We start from the raw sequence: 24,353 nt of genomic DNA, 5'->3' as shown, positions 1-24,353 counted from the left end.
CGGATTTGCCACGTAAAGCGTCTTTTGAATTTTCATCACGTATTCCGCATTAATCCCGAAGTAATTGAGTCACGCTATTCGATGAAAATGCGGAAAATCAAGAAGAAGCGAAACCGCAGATATTTTTACACGTCATTTATCGTTATGTATTTGAATTCGTGCTGCGAATGTAAAAAGAGGATAAAAGAGATCCGAATGTAATTATAAATGTGGAATCTAATCAATGTCCATTCTATCGAGACAAGTGAAAAATACGATGAGTTTAATATTGATCGATGTTATTTCAAAACAAATCTCTAATTCTATATATAAAAAAAAAGTATTTTACAATTTTTATCTGTAAATTCTCGTTTCTATCGTGGAAATTGTATACAAATTTTGTTTGCGATCGGAAAATGATCTCGGCAAATGGACGCATTGCCTTAACGCGAAAAGCGCGAAAGTTTTTCTCGCTTTAAACGAAATTCAGGCTCTTGTTAGGATCGAAGATTGTTTGCAGAAATTGATGAGATATCTACCGCGATCGAGTACTTCGATGTCGTGAAAGATGATCATGATAGGTTGCTGGCGACAGAGGATCGATAGCTATCTCGTGATCTATCAACGGCATGCTTCGAACGATGACGAGCGCAAAATACCGACTGGAGAAGAATATAATCGCACTCGTCGACATGCGAATTAAACCAATTTTCTCGGAGCTGCTCGGACCATCGAAGAGCCTCTACTTTTAAGTTAAACTCGTTCGCGGAGGCTACACATCGGCGCCTCGAACGAGCCGTGATTACCGTCGAATCCTAATGAATTACGTATTTTAACGCGATAAACGAAAGGAAGATAAATAATCGAAACCAAGCGAAGTGCTGGTAAACGTCAATGATTACGCGTTCGTATTTCTTTAGTACTTTAAGCTCACCGAGGCTAAAGCTTGCTATTTGAAGCTTAATGCGCTAAGTCTGTCAGTGTTGAGGATTAAGTATTAATCCTTAATGCTTTAAATCCAGTTCAATGGCGATATATTATTATGCTTTAAGAATTACGCTTCAGCATTTCTATTATGCTGCTAATAAATGAAACGTAGACTTTAGTAACGCAGCGAAATTTATTTTCGTAAAATTTCTCAGATACAAACAACATGTATAGAATCTGTCAAAGTTGTTAAATAACTAATATACGGATTGATCGTATTTCCCCCATGGCGATCGTATTGCAACGTCGATCATCCGGTGCTCTCATCCGCAAAGCTATATACCCATTTACGCGTGTCAAAAGCTTTTTCACAATTCGATGTTTTTCCTCGGCTGGATAACGGAATGCACGCGTACATCAACAATATCACGCAAAAAGCGCGCCCAATGAAAACGACCACAGAGCGTTCTTTGATTACCATCTCGCTTTGTATTTTCTTTTTCATGTAATTACGCGGTTCGTGCTATGGGTGATCTGCCTTTATGAAGACACCCAGCTGCTATTCTTTCACGCTCCTCTCCACCTTTTGTCATTCTTTCTTTCACAAAATAAATTTGTTCATTGGCTGGAAATACGTTCCTTTTTCTCTAAATGATAAAAGACTATTGAGCGATATATATTAAGCCCGCGATATTTGCTATAAAGATTTATAAAAGATATAAAAAGCTTCTCTTTATAAAGTATTTTATAATTTTATGTGAAAACTTACACTTTTTTTTCCTTTTATAACAAATTCCGCATAAGAATATCTGTATAAAGACAATATCTCTAGAAAAAATAGCATATCGATCGCGCCGAGTTCTAAAACTATAATTCAATAGTGTAAGTTGGTAAAACCCATCTCTGAATTTTTAATGGCGCCAGTAGATTCAAGTTAGAAGACTTCCTCTAGGAAGCAAATGCGACGGCAAATCGCTTTTGCTTCCTAGAGCAAGAAGAGGTATGTAGGTAGTTAAGACCGTTATTATTGAGCAAAGAAGGGTGAGAAATGGAGAAGGGTCAGATATGAAGACTAGTCGCGCACACGTATATATATATATAGCTTCTTGTTCTTTCGCCCTGCCAAATGCCTTTCACATACACGTGTGTGATAGATACGTGTAGCTTCATTTGCAGATCAAGAGGAGATAAACGATTTGCGGACGCGGACGAACGTCTTGAAAATGGTAGATTGGCTAATCAATGTATATCGGCAAATGTGATTTTAATGTCAGATATAAAGCGGGCAAGTATCACAATATTATCCATATTATGCAAAGCGTTCTAAATATTAGCTGTATTACTTCTGCGCTTTAAACGCGCGACCTTTTAAGTTCCTTCCGCAGGATATCGAGTATTGGATCTCTACTTACGCAGTTATTAAATTTCCAAAGCTCTTATCCAGACATGCCTCGCGGCAGCATCGAATATGTACTTACGACTAAGCTTAGAATTCCCGACCCTTCCGGGAAGCTTGATGGAAGAGGAAGCAACTTCGCTCTTCTCGCAGCAATTCTCGAACTTATACGACAGGAGTTTTGCACGCCGCAAAAGGAGGCGTAGTAGAAGTAAACTCACGTGAAGGGAGCGCATGCTATCCTAGAGCGATACGAAAACGAGAAAGAGAGAGAATATGCTCACGCAATGCAATCCCGAGCCTCTAAGACCGGTATATATATTTATAGTTGCATTTCTGCCGAGGGACTTAAAAACTAGTTTTAAGATATATGGTTTAATGGCAGGTTCCTGGAAATTAATTTAATATTTGCGACAAATATATTATAAACTGATCTCAAGTTGATCTTCATAAATCTGCATCGAGAATTTTTAGTTTTTTAAACAATTTTTTCTCTTATTATTAGCGAGAGCTATAATAGCAATATATAATATTGTATTTTTAGAAAATCAGGAATGAGCTTATATGCCGAATATATGAATCCACTCTTGCGTCTCAATATGTGAATTTTATTCTAAATGTTTCTATGCTTTTAAGATGAAACTTAAATAGTAATTATAAAAAGAATTTAAACTCTCCATTTACAAAGACAGTATTTTGGTGTGAAAACCAAAAATTAATTATAAGTAGCTAAAAAAAGCTATTTATAATCAATACATTTGAAAGCAAGACTATTGAGAAAAGCATCCTATTGTTGCTAGAAATCAACACGTTCTTACTGGTGCAAAATCTAGAGCATCATGCACAACGCTTAGAGGAGAGTGTTAAGATCTAGCTCTAAAATACAAAAGCGAAGTTATAATATGTTATAATACAGAAGTCGAGGCTTCGCGCGCGGCGTATCTCGCGTCCCCGGACGATCGTCGTATCGCCTGGAAGCGATGCAAATTGTGCAGCGGGCGTACAACGTTCTCCGATCTGTAGTTAGCAATTCTCCCATCTCTATTCCCTCTTACGCGCTTACGAAGTTGTGGAGTTTATACAAGGCTTCGAAGGAGGTGGAAGAGGAACGGTTCTCGGCTCTCGAGAGGGCTTAACCGGCGGGCAGAGAGCAGCAACTTTCGCGTGCTACATAGTCGTATTAGTGTTACGCGTGCTACACTATCGCTCCCCTCCCCCCCTTAAGATGGAATTTCGCCCCGTCCCCCTCGAAAAGCGAAACGGTCCTTGACGAGAGCGAAATGGAGAAACACCGGAAAGCGAAAAGCTTCGTGCGTTGCCATTAAAAATCTTCTGCGACTTCTGCGAGAGAGAAGAGCAGCATTAAGCCAGATGTAGGGCGCGCCATAAAGGAAGAAGCTACCATAAAGGAAATTCTCCCTTTGTTCAATTATTCTCGGTCTTACGCTTATTCTAGTCTTTACTCGTTATGTGCCACCGTCGGAAATAATGAGGTCGTTACGTTGCGAATATTTTATAAACGCTATTCTCTCTCCTTCTGTAGAAATACAGGATTGAGTACATCAGCAATTATATGCGACATCTGTTGCATCCCTTTAAATCATTTATTATTTAATATTAAGTAATAGTAATTATGATTTAACCTTTTAACTACCGTCGCGGCTCCTTTGTCATATACTAGCATTGTCGTCGAGTCTAACTCTGTGAGACGGTAATTAAAGGTTAAAATAATATAGATTTTTTTTTAAACATTTGACGCGGACAAATTTCGAAATATTTGAGATACTCTGTAGTTGTAAATGTTCCAATATTTTCTTAAATCTTTCTTTATATATTAAGAGGGGATTTATTTCTCGCTTACAGCAACAACAGCAGCAAGCGCAACAGCAGGCGCAACAGCAACAGCAACAACAGCAGGTCGGCTCGCCGGGAAGCGGAAATGTAGGGAAGGGCAGTCCATCTTCCGGTAATTCGTCTTCCCCCGGAACGGTCACTACTTCCAACAAGACCCAAACGGAACCGAAACCGGTGGAGTGCAATCTGTGCCATCGAAAATTTAAAAACATACCCGCCCTTAATGGCCATATGCGACTCCACGGCGGTTACTTCAAAAAGGTAAATATTTGATAAGGACAACGCTTAAAGAAGCTTTTGTTTACGTATTTATGCGAATAAAGCTAAGAGCTTAATAAGAAATGAGCTTAACGCTCTAAAATATTCTAATAACGTTTTATCTTGTAATTTTGCTATATACATTTTTAGCATAGCGATTATGAAGCGGAATCAAACCATATATATAATGCATTTCAAATCCCAGGCTGAACAAAATAATTAAAATTAAGTGAATGCGTAATTAATATCCGATATATCCGATTATTAAATAAAAACTAAACTTTATATGATGTGCCCTCATTATATTATAAATTTTTCCATCTTATTTTATTCAAGAAAGCTTAAATCTTCTTTTCAGAGGAAAACTATCGAATATTTTATTACAATTATATAAAAAATATTGTTTTCAAATGTCGTCTACATCGCGAAGTGTAATGTGACAATGTAAGATCATACGTTGTAGCTTGACACTTTCTTTCGGTCGCAGCCATTTCTTCAGGATAAAGGAACTCATCTCGCGGCAGCTGATTTCATTTGCATCCGCCCGACCGCGCCGTCCAAACTTCATTTTCGGCGCGAAAACTTTAATATTCGAGAAAATCTCCGCGCGCGATTCCAAAGTTATACCGCGCCGACGGTTGCATCACCATATGAATTCGCAATCGCGCGAATTCGCGCGAGCGCATCTTGCATCCGAATAATCAACCGGCGTTTCTATGAAAATCTCATCAAGCTGCCGCCGTCATCTCAGGGGCCTCGAGGAACGCGATACTCGAGGATGCACCCTCAAGGTGATAATCGCCGCGTTGAGGGTGCAAAAAAGACGTAAAAAGTGATATAAGAGAAATCGCGGAAATCGCCCTCCGAGATCCGTGCGACTTGAGCACACCTTTCCCTCCTTGCGTCTACCTTTTCCCATCTCTTCTGTTCCTAGACGGAGGAGGATGCGAACAGCGGTTTTCTTAATAAGGTCAGGAGGTAAGGCGTTGTTGCAGCCGTTGAAATAGAAAGATCAGCGATTCCGCGAAAATCCTTTCTCCCCTCACCGCTTCCGTCTTTTCGAAGCTCTTCTTCCGCTGATTAAAAATGTCTTAACGAAGGCCACGTCGTTTAGAAAAGTGCTGAAAAACTCGTCGGACAAAAGTTTTCCGTTTTTCACTCGATTGTGGATGGTAGGCAGGGAAAAAATGAATGGCGGACTGGAGATGTTCTTTATTCTGCAATTGAAAGACGATGACGTAATCGGCACTACGGAACGAGTGGGAATAAACTGATCTGACGGATGGCATTAAAAGGCGAGAAGAATAATAATCGACATATTGAATCGCCACACATAAATCGAGACTTTTTTCCAACCTATAAGACTTTATCGCGTGATTGTGAAAATATGAAAGTTTGAGAAGTGTTTTATAAGAAAAAGAACTTGACATATACAAATATGTACATCGAATATTTTATGTGAATATAATAAAGATAAACGTGAATTGCGTTTGAAAATTTAAATACCTTTAAGAATGCAAAAAGAATGTATTATTTTTAAAGAGGTTGTACGGCAAATGCAATATGTTAAGAATTATTTGAAAAAATTACAGACTATTCTAAATTGCATTTAATAATAATACAAAAAAAATAGAGACAGTTGACCATCTGGATCAAAAGTTATTTAAATAAATAATAATATTTTTTTAATTTGTACTCTAATATAAATATATGAAAATGTATTATAAAATAATGATAAAAATCTCAATTTTTTTATATAAATACTTTATGAATTCAACAATATTTATGTAAAGTTACCTTGAGATGTAGACATTAGTTGTTCAGTAAATAAATAAAATTTATTTGTTATAAACTAATGGTGAACCTCAATGAAACTTTGCATAAGTCATGTTTAAAATAAATAATCTATAAAAATGTGTTGCTCAATAAAAGCAGAATGTTATTAACACAACTTTCATACGTATGTAGTTTGTTTAAAGCGTAAATAGTAATATATGTGTATTATGCCCTTACAACCTCCTTAAATATTTATTTTTAATTCGTCTTCATATTCGTCCTTATGAATTCTGGCGCTACTTTCCCTTTATATCTTTCACGCTCTTGTGTAATCTTGACAAATAAGTACGTCAAATTAATTTTCCAATTAACATTTTTAACGACCATCTAACCTTCCGCCGTCGCTTACTGGTAACCCGGTCCTTCTTTCCTCCTTATTCCATTCACCTTTACGTAAGCGATGGCGGATGAGAAGACCGCTCAGTAACGACTCGATAGAGTAAAGATTGGAACGAGGCGGGTACGAGGACGAGTAAATCAGCGAAGACGAGATAAAACGCAGACGAGCGAGAGAGACGTTACCACCGGTGGATGGGAAAGGTAAGACGATGATCGAATCCAAATGAACCCATTAACAAGCTCTTTGGTTCCACCCAAACCCCGAACCAATCCGCAGCGAGTCCGCTGGTCTCGGGGGTGGAAAAGAGAGGAAGAGCAAGAGAGATACGATTTAACGGTTCAAGGGAAAGAGAGGGAGAAAAAGAGAGAGAGAGTGAGAGAGAGAGAGGGGTGGGAGGAAACATTGCACGCGCGGAGAGCCCCGTGCAAACATTGTCTCGAGCTTTCTCCATTATGCAGATTGAATCTGACTGGTTACGGTCGAGGTTTTCAACGGCGCTGCTCTCGTTTCGAGCACCCGAGTTTTCACCGCGATACGCCTCCTCCCTTTTGCCCTACGTCCACCCTCTCGAACACCCCCTCGTTTCTCTTCTCCTTTCTGTGAGTATTCGCTCGTCCATGTTCGACCAACGTGAGAGACCAACGGGCGCCGCACTATTGCGAAAGCTCTATCCGGTTGCCGGCAACCAGCAACCCAACTTCCCATGGCCAAGCTTTTTGCCCGGTCGCACGGAATTATTGAAAAGTTTCGATGGCCCTTTGGATTCGTGGATATATAGCCCAGATTAATGCACGGGAACGGGGGAGAGAAAGAGGTAGGAGAGGTGAGAGGAATGAAACAGGAAAACTCATTGAGTTGTATAGACAGAGTCTCGTTCATCGTGTAACCGCGTTAGTTGTTGTTCAGGACGCGTGTTTGTGGTGAGAGGAGTTAGTGGCCACGTTCAGGTTCATTAAGTGGCATCTGCTGTTAATCTCCGTGTGGATGCGCTTCTCTTTCCAGGAGGTTCCAGCAGGTTCCAGGACAGCCATGTAGTGGCGGGCTTTAGGGCCGAATTATAGCCCTAATTCGTTGTATTTTCGGAGAAATCGCCCGCATATGCCGCACGCGGCACGTTTACCACCCCCACGAGCCGATGGCCGTTTTTCATTACATTGTACGGTCGCGTGACGAATGATTTTTCGGAGCGATAAATCGTCAGCAATAAATCTGCGCCGACGCGTTTCAGATTTATTTTCTGTAAGTAGTTGACGTGCAGCACGATTGATCGTCTGGAGGTAGGAATTGTTGGAAAACGTAAGCGCGCTATGGATTGTCGATTGATCAATGCCTCGCGTGGTTGAGATAAGAACAAGAAATATCGGAAATAGCCGCGTAGGACCGTCGGCAGCGTCATTCATTAATCGCCCCCTTTGTAATCATACTCCATAAGACATAGCCTATGCGCTTCTTCTGAATTGTATTACACGCTGGCGTAAAATAGAATACTGATAGATATATCGACCAACCAAGATAAAAACACCAAGTCGATAGATACGTCTTTTTCCACGGTATACGCGAGATATTTTTACAGAAGCGTAAAAATAATTCGAAATTAAATTAAATCGATGTATCAAGAGAAAGTGCTGATGAACTAGATAAATCTTTGTTCGGCAAATTGCACACACTTTTCGCGGAGTATAAAAATAATTCGTACAAAGAAACGTTACCGAAGAAAACTCACAAGAGTATAATCACGGATAATGATGGTCGCTGGAGATAATTCCGGTAGCTGTAATCGACACAGATCGAATTGATGAGTCCGGGATCGGCGCGGCGCGGCGTGGCGGACGTTCCGCAATCAATTCCGCGTATTAACGGCCGCCGATCAATATTCATGAAGCGAGCGGAACGATGTACGCCCCGTCAAAGACAGAGTTCAATTTCGTGGGAGGCGTGATATATACGCGGCCGCGGGTGCGTAAGTGCGCCGCGTTACACACGTATCGAAGTAGGAGATAGGAAATTGAGGGGGTCGCGAGAGGTCGACCGGCCGCCCGCTCCGTCCCATTAAGGATCGACGAAGATGACGATGATGACGTATGTATCCGGAGAGATATATTATCGACGCCATTTACTAACGTAAGGGCAATGGCGGCGGAAGATGTATGCGCGTGAAACACCCTCGAGTATTAGTATGCTAATTATAAACGTATCCTGAAACTCACCGGCTGCTAAATGCTTTGCGAGCGGCAGCGACCTCTCTAGCTTGCATATCGTGGGGACCAGTCGCGAGGTCCACTTTGCACGATGTGCGTATAACTCGCGGAAACTTTAAGTAATATAACTTTTACGCGCGGGACGCCTTAGGGAAAAAATTACACGGACTTTAAGGAATTCCCGTGCTTAGTGAGTTAGGAAGTAGGACCTCCGTAGCTCGCGGCGACAGTAAGTTCGCGAGCAAGAACGACTTATCTTGCGGGATGTGGAAAGGGTAGGTTCTTGCGAAGATACTACTTTGAGGATAATAATAAATCGATACGATGATGATAAGTCCGTGAGATGCTATTGTATCGTCAGTGTATTGCGTTTTTTTTTTTATCGTTCTTTCAATTGGTCGATCGATATTGCTAGGTAGATGGATAAAAAAATTTATTATGTCGTCTTGGAAATGCTATGTAGCAGCATTGAGCAATTGAGAGCTTTTATAAAAGCATTGAAAAAGGAAATATAATTTTAGATAATAGACAGAATAGAAGGCATCGAAGTATAAGTATCAGAAAATATTAATAATCGTATATACGAGATAAAGATAAAAAGAATTTCAAGATTAGAAAAAATTTTAAATAAAGTAAAAAATATTTTTCGTACACTGAAAAAAAAATTTACCAAATTTTCATAAATATTTTACTCGATGAAAAAGTGATATACTTAAATCAAATTGATTCTTGTTCCAAATAAATATATATTTACATTTGGTATATATATATTTATTATAGTTAATATTCAAACAAATATTTATTAAAATTTAATAAATTTTTTTCAATGTAATTTTTCTCAAATTTTTGTGGTTTGTATCTTTGTTAAATGATAATTTCTTCAACACACACAAATATTAAGCTATATAAAGAATGAAAAATACATAAATTTTATCACTACGGTATATTGAGATTTCGCGATTCGGAAGTTTAGACACTTGATTTGATTCTTCGCGAGCATCAAGAAATTAGGCGCTTTCCTTAGCGCCGGGTGTATTATAGGATGTTGAATCGCGCACGCCGGAGATTCCATTACGATATAATCCAACGGGCGCCTCAATTAGCCTTGCTCAGTGATTAGCGTGCGCATCTCCGGCCCCTCCCGGCCTCCTGCTTCTCCTATTCACCATTGTAGTCTCCCTACGTCTCCCTTAGTATCCTGCGCGTCAATTTGCCCGTGATTTGAGCTTCTAATCCAGGTTCTCCCGTCACGAGTCCTTCGTAGCCGGGGGTTCAACGAGGATTTTGGCTAAACTACGAGTTCTAGATGAGTCCAGGTAAAATCCTATTGCCACGCACGACCAATGAGACCCAGCTTTGTTATATTAGACTACAATCAGTTGACAAAATATCCAATACATCAATATTTCGCGTATATAATTTTTCCTCCCATTAATGACCAATCCATTTTTAACAAAGAATTTGAAAGCAATTACGCGGAAAATCTATGTATTTAGAACACTTGATAGTATTCAGTTTTTATCACGCGGACTAACAACCTGTTCGTTTAATTTAACGACGCATTTCTTTTTATCACGTGTTACAGGACGCGGAGAACAAGAAGAGCGAGAAGAAAGAGGTCGTTGGGCCACCTCTGCAAACGGCGTCCGTCAGCGTGAGAGCGCTCATCGAGGAGAAGATCATACAGAAGAGAACGACAGGTAAGGATAATTCAAGATGAGAGGACAATCGATAATTTTGTCAATTACAAGTTATTGCATTTTTCGTTAATGCTCCAGTGACATGACACATCGATCGTGGCGCCGATAACAAAGTTTCACGTTGGCGATGTATTGTTCAAGGCAATATGGTCAAAAGAGGCGCAGTGACCGCGACAACGTCATTGTTCCGTTTAGAATCCCGAAGGTATACACGTGTCATAACCGCGGGAAAAAAAGAATTAATACAGTATTCCGGCGGGCGATGCTGAGAACACAGAATCCACGAATGCGATTCTGGCGTGATTTACGGATGCGTATCCCGAATCGACTGTGTATCTCCCGTTTCGTCGTCCTCCCGTTTATCCATTTCTCCCTCACACGCGTGCATATACATTTGCCACCCCGTGATATTTCGCGAGGGGGAGAGGGTACCTCCTCTCTATGGGGGTACAGTGTATGGACTGCCGAAGAACCGTGATTTACGAAGCGAACACGCCAGAATATTTCTCGCATTGTCCACGTTGGTACGATAAATCAAGCCGACGGCAGTAGCAGAACGGACCCGGCGGGCACCAGGCTCATGCTTTTGTAACAAAGTGCGCGTCGTTAGCAATTTATGCGCGATTTCGCCTCGGCATCTGCCAAGAACGGCAAGGGATAATCCGCTACTCGGCCCAGCGTCTTCTACGTTGCTCTTTTCGGTGCCTATAAACCCAAAATAAGCTCAAAATCATCGATCGTGCGTTCGGATCCTCGTAAACCTGTATATTATAGATAATTACTGATCGTTAACTGTAAAGTCTAAAATAATTTTTAGAAAAAGATCAACATCAAAGTCTATATTTATTTATGTTTACTAACAGAATAACGTAATCAAAATTTTTGCTTCTTGGAGTTTAGAAAAAAATACGTGTAGTTTGTTTTTCGGAAAGATTTGTTTCAGCTTTAGGTTTGTCTAGGAAATTCTTCAATGTATTTTTGTATTTATAGTTATGAAAAAATAAGTCATTGCTCTTGTTTCCTTTTCAGTATATATATATATAAAGATTTCATACTGAAAATTAACTATATCTATATTTAGCTTGAAACAATTTTTCAATTCTGCATCGAAATATGCGTGAGTAGTGAAGAAGTTACGCAAAACGCACGTCGTTACTTGTAACAATGAATAACGTGATTCGAGTAGTATATACTTTCCATGTATTTTGTATAATTTATTCGAGAGAGAAGTGAAATTAATGCAACACAACATTTTTCGTGTAAATCTAGATTTGACTTTTAACGAAATGATTTTCTCTTGACCAGCAATTTCTAGAACGCGTAATGTTTAACTGGAGGTGCAATTGTTCGTTCACGCGCGAAAAAGTAAGCAAAAGGTAGAGAAAACGGCGCTATTTCAAGCGATAGTATAGATCGAATCATTGGACACGCAACATTATATGACTGTACGGTAAACAGGCAAGCTCCTTTTCGAATTCTACCATATGATGGACTCGGAAATTCTATGAATATTCGATCACGTGTGGTTATTAATCAGCATACAATAGGAACTGCTATCTACACACAACGTCGTTTCCATCGGCACGCCGGGAATTGTTGACAGTCATTTAGCCTGGCCGTTGGTTGGCTCAGCCATTATTTTTTGAAAGCCTCGAAAGTGGCCGCACAACAAGATCGATCGATAAATAATTTGCTGGCGGGAGCGTGCTAGTCGCGATGCATCGGGAATGCGCGTTGCACCGTGCGTTGTTTGGTTGTCGGTGGTGCAACGGCGCTGGCGTACATTTTTGACAAAGGGTTGGCGCGGGGGAGGGGGGGGGTGGGAGGACGAGAGAGAATGAAACATTGATGGGAACGCACTCACACTAGTCGCTCAGTAAAATATTATCTATCAGATGTTTCCCGTGCACTAAAGAACGCGCGTCTGATAACAATCATGCGATAAATCAAACAAATAATTAGACCTGTGACATTCCACGACGATTGTTTTTCGATAGTTCTATTTCGTTCTTCGTAGATATATGTTCAACAATGTAATTATTCAATTATAATCCGTTCGACAATTTTTCGGTAATTATATGTTTTCTTATTAAAGATTATTTATTACATTTAAAATAAGCAAAATACAATTTAAAAATTTTCCGAATCCATCAAAGTAATTCAAGATTAAAAAAAAACAAAAAGTTATTGGATTTAATCAATTTTTTGTCGGGGAAGAATTTAATTTCGGTTTGATGAAAGATTTATTTTAAAAAATGTGCGTGTTATTTCTAAATATGTATATATATTTTATATGTATGCCCATATTAAAAATTATATAGATTTGCGGATTATCAACGCAAACGAATCTTTGCTTTGTCCTATCGGCTTTTTCGCAGTGGCTGCTGGTACTGTTGCATCGACCACAACAATTTCCATTCAAAGTGCGGATAGGACAGACCGGAGACAGGCCCGCGTGACTGCCTCGTTGGAAGCAATTTGCCTCGCCGCGATCGATGATTGGCAATTTGTAAAAATATCACACGGTCTCGCGTCAATGTGTGCCGATACGCTGTCACACATACGTCACGGAATTTGCGGTTTATGCAAATGTATAAGTCTCGAATGCCTTTCACGCGATGATCAATAAAACCGGACGAGCCTCGTTGCGCTTTTTACGAGCTGAGGAATAGATATTCTTTGTTTCATAAATGAGCAAATTTATCTTTTTTTAAATTTCTAATTTTATCAAGATTCGCGGTGAGACAAAGTTAGAAGTAATATGTTTTTATGTATTTATGAAAAATATTTATGGCAGCATTGGCCGTGTAAAAATTCATATAATACTCTTACAAAAATTCACTCGAGGCAGCTAATTATATACGCTACGTGTGATGAAACTATAGGATATTATGGACTGATGCACGGTATAATGGTAAAAAAAGGAAAGTAATATTAAAAGAGCCGGCTCGAAGCCAGAACGAAGAGCAGATATTCATGAAATCGTCGTGGAAAAGTTTCGTCGTGATACAGCTGTACACTCGGCGAATCCCATTTCCTCCTTTTTTTCCCCCCCGCGGCGACCAGGATATGCACGCATTTATTTCCGTCGAGTTGTACGGCTACCATGAACGATTGTACACGCTATAGAATATATTTTTCACTATACTGCGATTTCAGCGGTGGTGGAATATTTATTGCGGTGCACGGTGGAGCCAAGTGCGAAGAGAAGAATTACGATTCTTCTACTTCGATTTAAATAAGGCAAAAATATTCTATTAACTTTTCGCAATCTTAAGTAAATTAAATAAAATGCCTGATTATTTTACGAGAGTAAAATATAACATTTGCTTTCTCCATCATTTATCGGAAATTATTAGAAATTATTGAATTTTCTATCATTGCGAAATCGGAAAATAAATCCATAGAAAGATATGAATTTCGCATAATACTTTTGATTAATTAAAAAATATATATCATATTCGCGTTCTTTGAAATTCGCGCGGAAAAGGGACACGAGCTTTTACATGTCGCCAGATATTCCTGATCAGTGATTATGATCGAAAAGCTCACTAATATTTTTCCCCCACAATTTTCGGCGCGGCATGTCGGCTGAATGTATTTCATGTCTGCTCAGTTATAATACTCTGTCATCCGTGCGCTTTCGTAAAAATTGAGTCAGTCCGTCAGACTACGGAATATATTATAACTGGAACGGCATGAGCGCTTTTTGAAATTTAAATGTAGTTATTCCAGCAAACCCACCGTTCTCAGGATATGCCATGACGTACCAGCACGCACGCTTTTTTGAAATTTAAATATTGTTATTTTTAGAGATACAACGTACCGAAAAATTTTTATTGCACGGACCGTAGGGGTGCGCCGTACGACGTATGTTGTTGCTTCAGCCAATCCTCTCTACGCTTTATTTCTTTTTCCCCTCTCTTCAATTATATATACGTAAAACCAAAGGGAAAACAAAAATCCTCGACGTGCGGAACAGGGCGTGCATCGCGGGCTGAAAGAGAGCACCAATTCGCGACCGCCATTGTCGGGTGAAGGGCGAATAGAGGAAAAAAAGAGCGACAAAAATTCCTTTTATTTCGAGCACGCTATACACTCTCGTTTACGCATACGGGAAAGCTCTCCTCCGCTTTTTCCGCTTTCCGTTTCATGGTCGTCTGCGCCGTCTTTCTGTTTATTCCGCTCGGAAACACGAGGCGTCGCGTACGCACTATGCCGTTCTCAGTAAAAAGGAAAAATATCTTACCGACCAATCCATCTTCCGCGATCGCAAACACCAAGTCTTCAGAGACACCTCTCACGCCTGATGTTTATTCTCGACCTGAAACACGAGAGCAAACTATATACCGTGTGTTTACCGCCAGCCGTTGTAGAGAAAAGCGCTTCTGCCTTTCAAGAACTAATAATAGATAAAATGTGATCGCAATGAAAGCATATTTTCATCCGTCAAGCGCGAAATATTTTTCACTGTTTATGCAAAGGTATAATGACCGTCGAATAAGCAGCTTAACTGTAAAAATGCTTAATAATTGTATAATCTATATTAATTGCATGGAAAGAATGATTTTATTAAAATATCTAAAACCTTTCCCAGAAACAGATCTGAAAATAATTTTATATTATACCATCAAAATAATTACTGTCGTGGCGTTTATAGAGCAGACAGGGATTGAAAATGGAGAACACACGATCACGGCTTAACAAAGTTCGTTTATTGCGATCGTTGAGTACGCGCGTATGTGGTGTGTGCTCGGACGAAAAAGAACGCGGAACAGGAACGTCAACTAGACGAACGTACGTATCATGGTGGAATTATACAAGGTGTGTCGTTCCCGTGGATGCGCAGTAGCCTAAAAGTAGTGGGGAGTGGACAACCAATCATGAGGGGCCCATTCGATTAAAATTCAATATGGCTGTGTTTATTTCGGGGCACTGCGTGTTATTATGACAGATCGACCGTGTGATCAATTATCGTGTAAAACTGTAAGTAATAAACAATATTTTTGATACATTAACCGCGAAAGTAGGTCTGAAACTTGAGTACAAATTTCCGACGGAGGTAATCGCATGTTTGGTGCGAACCAGATCGTATATTAGGTTGCGCAATGTAAATATGCAAATAAAAATAAATAGTGTAATAAGAAAACAAAGAAAACTAAAAAAATGTGCAGTCGTATTTCTAATCGGTAATATTGTTACAGTTTGTAATATTTTATATTTTAATAGGTTAAAATAAAGATTTTATTGTTATTTTAACTTCTAATACTGTTTTTATTAATCATCTGCTGTGAACGTTTGAATTTCACGCGTGTAGAATGGGCCTTACGTGATTGGTTGACAAAATATGTCCCCCCACTCTTTGCCGCCATTATGCGCAACGACACACCTTGTATAATTCCACCATGGTACGTATGACAGAGAGTGCTCTCAATACGCGCCTAATTGTCCGTGTATCGATAAGACCGTCATATTTACTGACCTCAACAATTACAAGACACTCAAAAATCTCAAGCATGCAGAACAACGCTGTAAAAAATTTTGACATTCTAGCAATCAATTTGGAGGCCCTACATAATTATTCTGATGGTTTAACAAAATTATTTTCAGACCTATATCTACTTAGGTAAATGTTTAGATACTTCAGCAAAACTATCCTTTCCATATGCCTATTTAATGTTATTTGATATTTTCATCAAATCAGTCAAATTTTCCAAGATAAGAGATATTTGCAGTTAAAAGCCAAAATTAGATCAATAGCAAATATATATGTACGTTTTTAGCAGTGGACGCGAATGGCAATCAACAACCTCGTACGAATACTACCGCTTTCACCACGCAAGCCGATGCCGTTTCGCAAACCGTCGTCAAGACGAATTTTGCGGTTCCGGCTCCGCCGCCTTTGGCGGCGGGGGAAAAGGTGCGTCGGTTTTCCGATGGTGAACACTTCCGGCAGCCCAATGTCACCGTGGGCCACACAACTGTACAGAAACACTTGCAGGAAACATCAAAAACTCAAGCTCAAGCACAAGCGCTTGCCGACATGATCCTGAAGGTATAACGTCATAAATTTTTTTTCATATGTTTGATTCTAGTGGGATTCAAATAATTATATAATATATGAATAATTATATATACTTTTCGTAAATTAACGATGTAACATATCGTTAATAATTACAACTATTTAGAAAAATATGCATAACGTGTCGTTAATAATTCGTAGGGTACGAAGGTGGCTGTGAAGAGAACAATCTCTGATCCAGGACAAAGATTACACTTAACTTATCAGCAACCTGTACAATCAGCGACGACCAACCAACAACCGAATAATCAGCAGCCACAAGCACAACCTGCGGTAACGGAAAGCTTTACGATGACAGGATACGCCGAGGACGGTGGTTACTTCAGCCCAAGTCTGCAGGACGAAGTATTTCAACAGGTTACAACGGTTCCTGATAGCGTGCTCCTACACGCTACCCACTTGGATTCGATTCAGGTAAACAAGTCTGTTTTTTTAAATTATTTGCATATCATGAGTGCTAATATAAAAATCGTGTAAGAGTTGTACTAACGTATTACATTTTTAAATCATTTATGAAAATTCATGTTTTCGTTCCATCCGTAGTGAAAAGTACACTGAGAAAAATGTACTCATTTTAATAAATATTTGTTTGAATAATTCTATCGGAATATTTACTAAATGTAAACATATATTTTTTGGTACAAAAAATATTAATTTAATTTAATTTAATTACTATTTTTAATAGAAATTCTTTTCGGTCAAAGTGGATCTTAGTGCTTAATACTAAATGCAAATTTTTGCAAATACAGTATCTCAATATTATTTTTTTATTTTATAAATATTCAATTATCGAAAGTAAACATTAAGTTAGTACTATTTAAACAAATATTTATTAAAATTTAGTATGTTTTTTTCAGTGTAGAGTGCAACATTTCTATTTTCAACGTACATATTCGTGCCACAGTTTCAGACGGCCAATCTGTTGCAAGAACAATCTGCCGAACAGCTGCAAGATATCACACTGGAAGACAGATACTCCTCGCAGCACACAGTCAATCCAGATCTTCAAGCGTTGGTGAACTCGCCGTTACCTGATTCTCTGGCCGAATTTAGTACTTACGCCGCGCAATACACGGAAAGTCCTCATACGTTACCAACTCAATCGCCCCTACCGTCGCCTTTAACGCGACACGATAGCCCGAGCTTTACGTATCCGACGCCACCGGCCAGCCAGGAAGGCTTGCTCACCGGAAGCCTGCCGTTGCTAAGTCCTCAGGAAGATCCGGAGAACGTGAGACACGTGTCATCGCCGCTCTCGGCGGCATTTTACACCACCACGATGTCGTCCGCTGCAGCCGTGGAGGAGGCGTTGAACGAAGTGTTACCGGGTGAATCCGATGCAGATGCGGACCTCTACGGGTCCGGTTCGCCAAATCCACACTCGCCACTGCCAAGCCCGTTGTCAGCGACATCGGCGCCGTCGCCGCTGCCACCGTCCTCTGTCTCGTCGCCGGGACCGGTTGCCTTTACGGGCACTAACTTTCCCGTGTCGCCGCATAATGCGCTTCAAAATCAGATGATGCCGAACTCGGAGGATCCTTTACTTTCCTCGACCTCGAAGGACTTTGCCGCCTCCGGTCGTAGACGATTCGAGTTCCAATCGTACAAAGTAATTACGAGCCAAAATTTGATGGACTTCGGTCTTGGAAACGGCAGCGTAGCTGGTATCGTCGTCGACAACAACGGCGACGTCAAACTGATACAGACAGCGGGTCTGCAGAAGGCGAATGTGTACGTGCAAGCGGGTTCTCTCAGTCCTGCGCTGACATTCAAGAAGGAGATCCGCCTAGCGACACCAAAAATCGAACCCGTAACCGTGAATCTCGGCCTGAACGTTCAAACGACAAATCAGCAGCAGTGCAACGTGGGACAGTTTAATCAACAGCAAATTGTTAACCCGGCCAAATTTTTCATTCAAAATAATCACACGACGAAAAACAATATCTTGAGACATAAAACGGTCACCGGAAATTTACCGATACCTATCGATCAGATCAAACAGGAGATGTTAGATGAGGACGTGTTTCTCAGTCCTGGCAGTTTCCCCGCCAGCAGCCCTGTGCGACACTATCGGAAGAGGCCACGCATGGATAGCGGCCAGTACACCAGTAGTTCACATTCTTATCCATCGCGTTTGCGAAAAGCTTGCGACCGCCACTGGGACAGCAGCTACACACCGCCACCGATCCTAGACCCATCTCGTCCCGGTCCGGGGCTGTACGCGAGATTGCATCAACACGAGAGAGACTCGGACTTTAGCTCAGACGATTCTCAAGGAAACGACGGTCCACCGCCAAGAATCAACATCGGCACGAGATATCAAGCCATGATACCTCCGGTGGAGTATGACGGAGACAGGGGAAACGACGGGCCCGAAGCCGATCATCTTCTATGGGATCCCGGCATAAACAATGTACTCACGAACACTGAACGTAAGTTTTTCTTTCGCGAATATCTTAAAAAAGTGTATTGCGAAATATATAACAAGCACCGATTACTTGCAGTGGAGATGTACCTGCAGTTCGCGTGTTGCGCCGCGGTGCCGGGTGGTGGTAGAAACAAGGAATATGCGCTTCATCTGTTGCATATGTGCAAAGGGAATATTCATGTAAGATATTTTTGGAATAGATTTTATAAACATCGAAATTGCCTGAACCTTTTTGATCCTTGTTATTTTTGAACGAAATTGCCGTTGTTGATATAGTGATACTTATTTACGTTCAACGCGTGTATGTTTCAGGAAGCGATGGTGAAATTGATGCGACCAACGCCTACACTACCAATGGAGCATCCTCTGCTCAGTTACGAGTGCCACGAATCCGATAGATGGACGTCACATGAAATGGACGCGTTCTATCAGGGACTGCTCAAGTACAACAAGGACTTCTCCGCGATTTCGCGGGACGTCGGTGCCAAGACTGCGAAACAATGCGTGCAGTTCTACTACCTTTGGAAGAGGCTCTGTCCTGACGAGTACAAGAGTCTGCGTATTTGTCACGGAAAAGCGAAGATCAAGAACGAAATTAAAGATAGCAAAGATACCAAAGAGCTACGCGACGCCATCGCGTCCGTGTCGGAAATGGACTTTAGTGAAGACAAATCGATCCTTCATCGTACACTGGTAAGCTTAAATATATTTAGTCGCTTTTGAGTTTAACAATGCAATACTAATACTAAATTAAATAAACGCGTAAATGTGAATATGAAAACATATTCTTTATTTTTTTGTATATTTAGCTACAATCAAGCGGAAGAGAAAATTCGGCGACTCTGACCACTAGCGAAGGAGAGCTGAGGTTATTCGCATACGACTGTACAGATGTAAGTAATAATACTTCTTATTATACGAACATCTCATGTACAATTGTTCGTACAATTAATTACACGAGAACCACATGTCTAACTCCTGATAATAATTATTCAAAGTTAAACTAAAGTTAACTTAAGAATAAATTTAAATCTCAATTAGGCAATACACATTGCTGTGACATATTTTAATAGCATATTATAAAACAAATAATTCAGAGAAAAATATACATTCACATAAGTTATTTTTATGTCTGCTGCTCACCGCATATCCTATTTCTTCACATATGCCGAGTACGAAAAATTTTTTTTAATATCTGTTACATATTATTCTTTTTATTATACTTTTTAATATAAAAGAATAATTTTTATCTTTGTAAAATATTATTTGATATCAACTTTATTTAACAATTTCGTACTCGGTGTCAAATATCTTACACGCGTAGATACGTGTGAAGATACCTAAGTGTCGCATGAGATTGATTGCTGATCCGTCGTTTTCTCACGCTTCATTTTATGAGAATCGAGGATGTTGTGCGTTGTGTGACCGTTGCGTTACTTATCTGTCGTCGCCGTGTCGTTTGTTTGTGTTGTTTATTTTGGCTTTGTGTTTTCTTTGTGTTGTCAGAGCTTTAGCGGAAGTGTAACAGTAACGATGGCCGGAAGCACCCAAACCGCCCAAATCGGCAATACCAGCCACGCCACAGTCAACACCAACTCACAAACTCACACTAGTTCTGAGCAACAACTACCCGTGCCTACCCCACTTCACTACCCCTGCAAGATTTGCGGGAAGTAAGTCTCCAATCTCTAATCTAAATTATCCATTTCCAATAATTGACGGCGGAGCTCGTGCTCTAACGGCAATGTAAGCGGCAAGTATTGGCGCATTTCACATAGAGATCCTTGCTTGTAGAGGGACAGAATGCATATAATCTAAAAATGAATATAGTGAACCGATGCTAGTTATATAGTTTCAAAATTTCATACATATACCACAGTGTATATACTTCGTCAAATGATTCGTAACAATACAAATAAAAACTATTTTAAGCAAGTTAATGCAACAGCAAAATACATATTTCGAAAACAGAAATATAATTAAACAGCATCTTTGAATACTTTGAAAACTAGAATCAACCCTGTATATAACTTATGTGATAAAACTGATTTTTTTTCTTGATGATAAACTACATATTGATACATTTTTAGAAACTATATACACAAACGCCATTCACGATATACATCACGATTTACTAAAAAACTTAATATTTTTAATAAATAAATATGACAACGATATTTATTGTATAATATACTCCGTTATTAATTTTGTTTGATTTACTGCTGAATTCAATTAAGATATTTAAGAACATTTTTAATCCGTTTTTTGCCATTGGCGATTTTGATTAATCATTTAATTTTTTGTTAAATATGCCTGGCACACATTCTTATATTCTATCAATATTTTAATTTGCTGCCTATATTCTCCCAATTGTATTTCTCAATGTCTCACTTTCCAATAAAATATATGTATAAATCGGCTATATGTTATATATAATTAAAATCAAATGCATAACGCAAGCATGATTTGTTAGACTGCTGTTGCTATGTCGATATTTCCGACTTCTTACGTTGTGTGTTAAATATTTGTAAACTTACTAAACTGTACACTATGAGTGTCTGAATTAAAACATAATCCAATGCTTGCAGAAATGTTTCTGAATGTGTACTTAAATTTTAATCATTTCTACGTATATTTGCATTATTTCTTATGAATTATTAACACGCGAATCTCATAACAATCTTACAACCGGGAGTGTGTTTATGCGTGTAGACTTCGCAATGTTAGATTTCGTCCACGTTTCGTTCAATCTCCCTAATATATATATAAGCGGCAGCTTGTTTGATGTCCCAATTATTTTTCTTTCAGAGTTTTCAACAAAGTAAAAAGCAGAAGCGCACACATGAAATCCCACAGGCCAATACCCTTACCCGATTCAACGGGTCAGGAATCTAAGCGATCCACGCAACAACCGTCGAAAGCGCAACAGCTGCAGCAGCCAATGCCATCGCAGCAAAGCCAACAACAGCAGCAACAGCCTGACAATGCTACACCGCAAGCTCAAGATCATCAACAACAACTGCCCGCGAGTATCAGCGACAACAGCGCCAAAAATACAGCACATTTATGTCATAATCCTACGAGGCCCCCATAGGACAGGATTCAAGTAATTAAACTTAAGCTACCTTAACGAAGGCTGTAACGGTACTGTAGGAAAGTAATATGATCGCGCATGGTATATAAACCAGGCTCTAAACGATCGCGATCGTCGCACAATCATTACGTTGTGGGAATATCTTTTTACGAGACCTTTGCTTACAATGGGGCAGGTTGCGTGAGTAAACTTCCAAGATAGATAGTTTCGAAAAAAAACGCAAATATCTTCCGCTATATATGCGAAACTATGCAAGAGAGCGTGACTGGTAAGTTTATCCAGTCAGATGAACTAAATGGTTTTATGAGACTCATATGGAATATGTATCGTAATCGGCCGTTCAGGTAAAAAGAAAAAGACAACACCTATTGTAAATGGCAACTAAGTACGAGGAGTTGTAGAACTCGTAGGGTTTAATGGCGCAGCGATAGAAGGTATTTAATTATGCAATCATAATTCGAGCTCTGTTCAACAAGGAGACAGGGTACCGATCGTAAACATCTTCCTTAGCGTGGAAGACGAGATGTCGGCATCAGTGTAAGAAAAAAACGGTCAGTGTCATTGAAAGATGAAGCAAATTTACAGACTTTGCATTTTGTTGAAAAAAAAAAAGGTAAACGCGATCGTTTAACATTGCCTAAAAAAATCAAACACAACTTGATAAGTAGATGTACGAAAACGTATGTTCGCAACAATGAGTGCTAAATCAACAAAACTGAAAAGGATTGACGTGCACCTACAATAAGCGCTCTAACGATTAAATGCGATTTCAGTGTACCTATTTATTATGCACGTGAAATGTTCCCAGATTGTGCCACAAGACATTACTGTTACCTGTTGCCCTTCCGCAATTTAAAAAAAAATATTTTAGGTTGTTTTCTCTTTCCCCATTACAACCGGGATCAGTTTACATGTGATGGTATTATTTAGAATTTCGTTAAGAAGTCTTTCGTTTGCTTTAATTTACAAATTTTATAATCACTTGAAATAATGGAACATCATTAATATTTTATTTGAATAAAAATTATGCATTCAACATTAATATATTTAATTTGAATAAATACCGATAAAATAATGAGATAAATTGCTTTTTCGTTGGTAAACAGATCCTGGATTGTAATGTAACAACTTGTTGCACGTTCACTCTAGTTACATTTAGTTTAAATATCATTAGCATATCTAAATTAAAATTTGATGAAAATAAGTGGGTCTTATATCACGCGTACGTAGATTTGTTGAAACTCCTTAATTTCTTTACCTCTGTTACTTAGTAGATTAATAGTATACAATTGAATAAAAATTTTAATATATACGATATATGAATATAAATATATATAAATATAAATATGTATAAACACAAATTTATGTAATTGAAAAGAACTCGTTTTAACTTAGGCAAATAATTCTCTAGGAAGGACGTTGTTCAAGTTTCACTTCAGAGGCGTTCCCTGCGTCGCCGATACTGAATGTAAAATAATGATTATACATACGCTCATACATACATATTATACATACGCACACCTAACACACAAATACAGAGAGAATAGAGTACGTTTATTAAATAATATTCGACTTCAATGATCATTAAAATAGCTATATGTACATAAGATGTGTATATGTTTGTACATATATAACATCAGTGTCTGTATGTACAATTAAAATGAACTCTATGCAAAATAAGTAGGCTAGGTTTTAGGTTGTTTTAGGAGGGATCTATATACATATATATATATATAAAGAAAAATATATATACTTGGCTTCATTTTCTACCTACTAGAGGCTACGTGGCGAGGCTCTTGTAAAAACAATGACTGGTCGCATGTTTCCACAATCTTTATAAATTTTTATTTCCCGTTCAAAAGTTGTTATAATGATGTTCCTATATGTAAGGTGCCTTAAGCAATCAAAAAGGTTTACTTTTCTCTGATATACCTCGATGTGATGCATTGCATTAAACGCATTGAATTAAAATTCCCCCGATTAATGTTATTTTTTTTATTAAACCAACATAAAATTAAGAACAAAGAAATAAAAATAATACGTATAAACTTTGAAAAGCCGATATCAATTTTTATCTGTTCTTTATGAAAAATATAATATACTCTGACAAAGATTTCACAATTTACGTCTTCCGATTTTCAGGCACGCTTAGCTATTTTATTTCAGACAGTTTATCTTTAGTTGTGTTCATGTATTTATATATATATAGGAACATCCCTCACATAATCATTCAGTACATTTAGAACAAAAATAGCGTGCAT

At 39.0% G+C, this 24,353-nt stretch overlaps 1 protein-coding gene across 1 annotated transcript in view; it reads left to right on the top strand.

Moving 5' to 3' along the window:
* The window catches only part of LOC108759758 (uncharacterized), a 328,570-nt gene extending 305,540 nt beyond the window's left edge, over positions 1 to 23,030 (top strand). The window contains exons 10-19 of the mRNA XM_018505367.1: positions 4,166 to 4,417; positions 10,374 to 10,488; positions 16,272 to 16,543; positions 16,712 to 16,984; positions 17,475 to 19,002; positions 19,075 to 19,178; positions 19,311 to 19,691; positions 19,808 to 19,891; positions 20,505 to 20,671; positions 21,807 to 23,030. Coding sequence (XP_018360869.1) covers positions 4,166 to 4,417; positions 10,374 to 10,488; positions 16,272 to 16,543; positions 16,712 to 16,984; positions 17,475 to 19,002; positions 19,075 to 19,178; positions 19,311 to 19,691; positions 19,808 to 19,891; positions 20,505 to 20,671; positions 21,807 to 22,092 — 3,462 coding nt within the window. The 3' untranslated portion in view covers positions 22,093 to 23,030. The remainder of the gene's footprint in view (positions 1 to 4,165; positions 4,418 to 10,373; positions 10,489 to 16,271; positions 16,544 to 16,711; positions 16,985 to 17,474; positions 19,003 to 19,074; positions 19,179 to 19,310; positions 19,692 to 19,807; positions 19,892 to 20,504; positions 20,672 to 21,806) is intronic.
* The last annotated feature ends 1,323 nt before the right edge of the window (positions 23,031 to 24,353 follow it).

This window comes from Trachymyrmex cornetzi, unplaced genomic scaffold (assembly GCF_001594075.2).
Source record: "Trachymyrmex cornetzi isolate Tcor2-1 unplaced genomic scaffold, Tcor1.1 scaffold204, whole genome shotgun sequence".
In the NCBI taxonomy this organism is placed as follows: Eukaryota; Metazoa; Arthropoda; class Insecta; order Hymenoptera; family Formicidae; genus Trachymyrmex; species Trachymyrmex cornetzi.
Note: the sequence above shows the minus strand (reverse complement) of the source record. Positions and strands in the feature narration are given on the sequence as shown.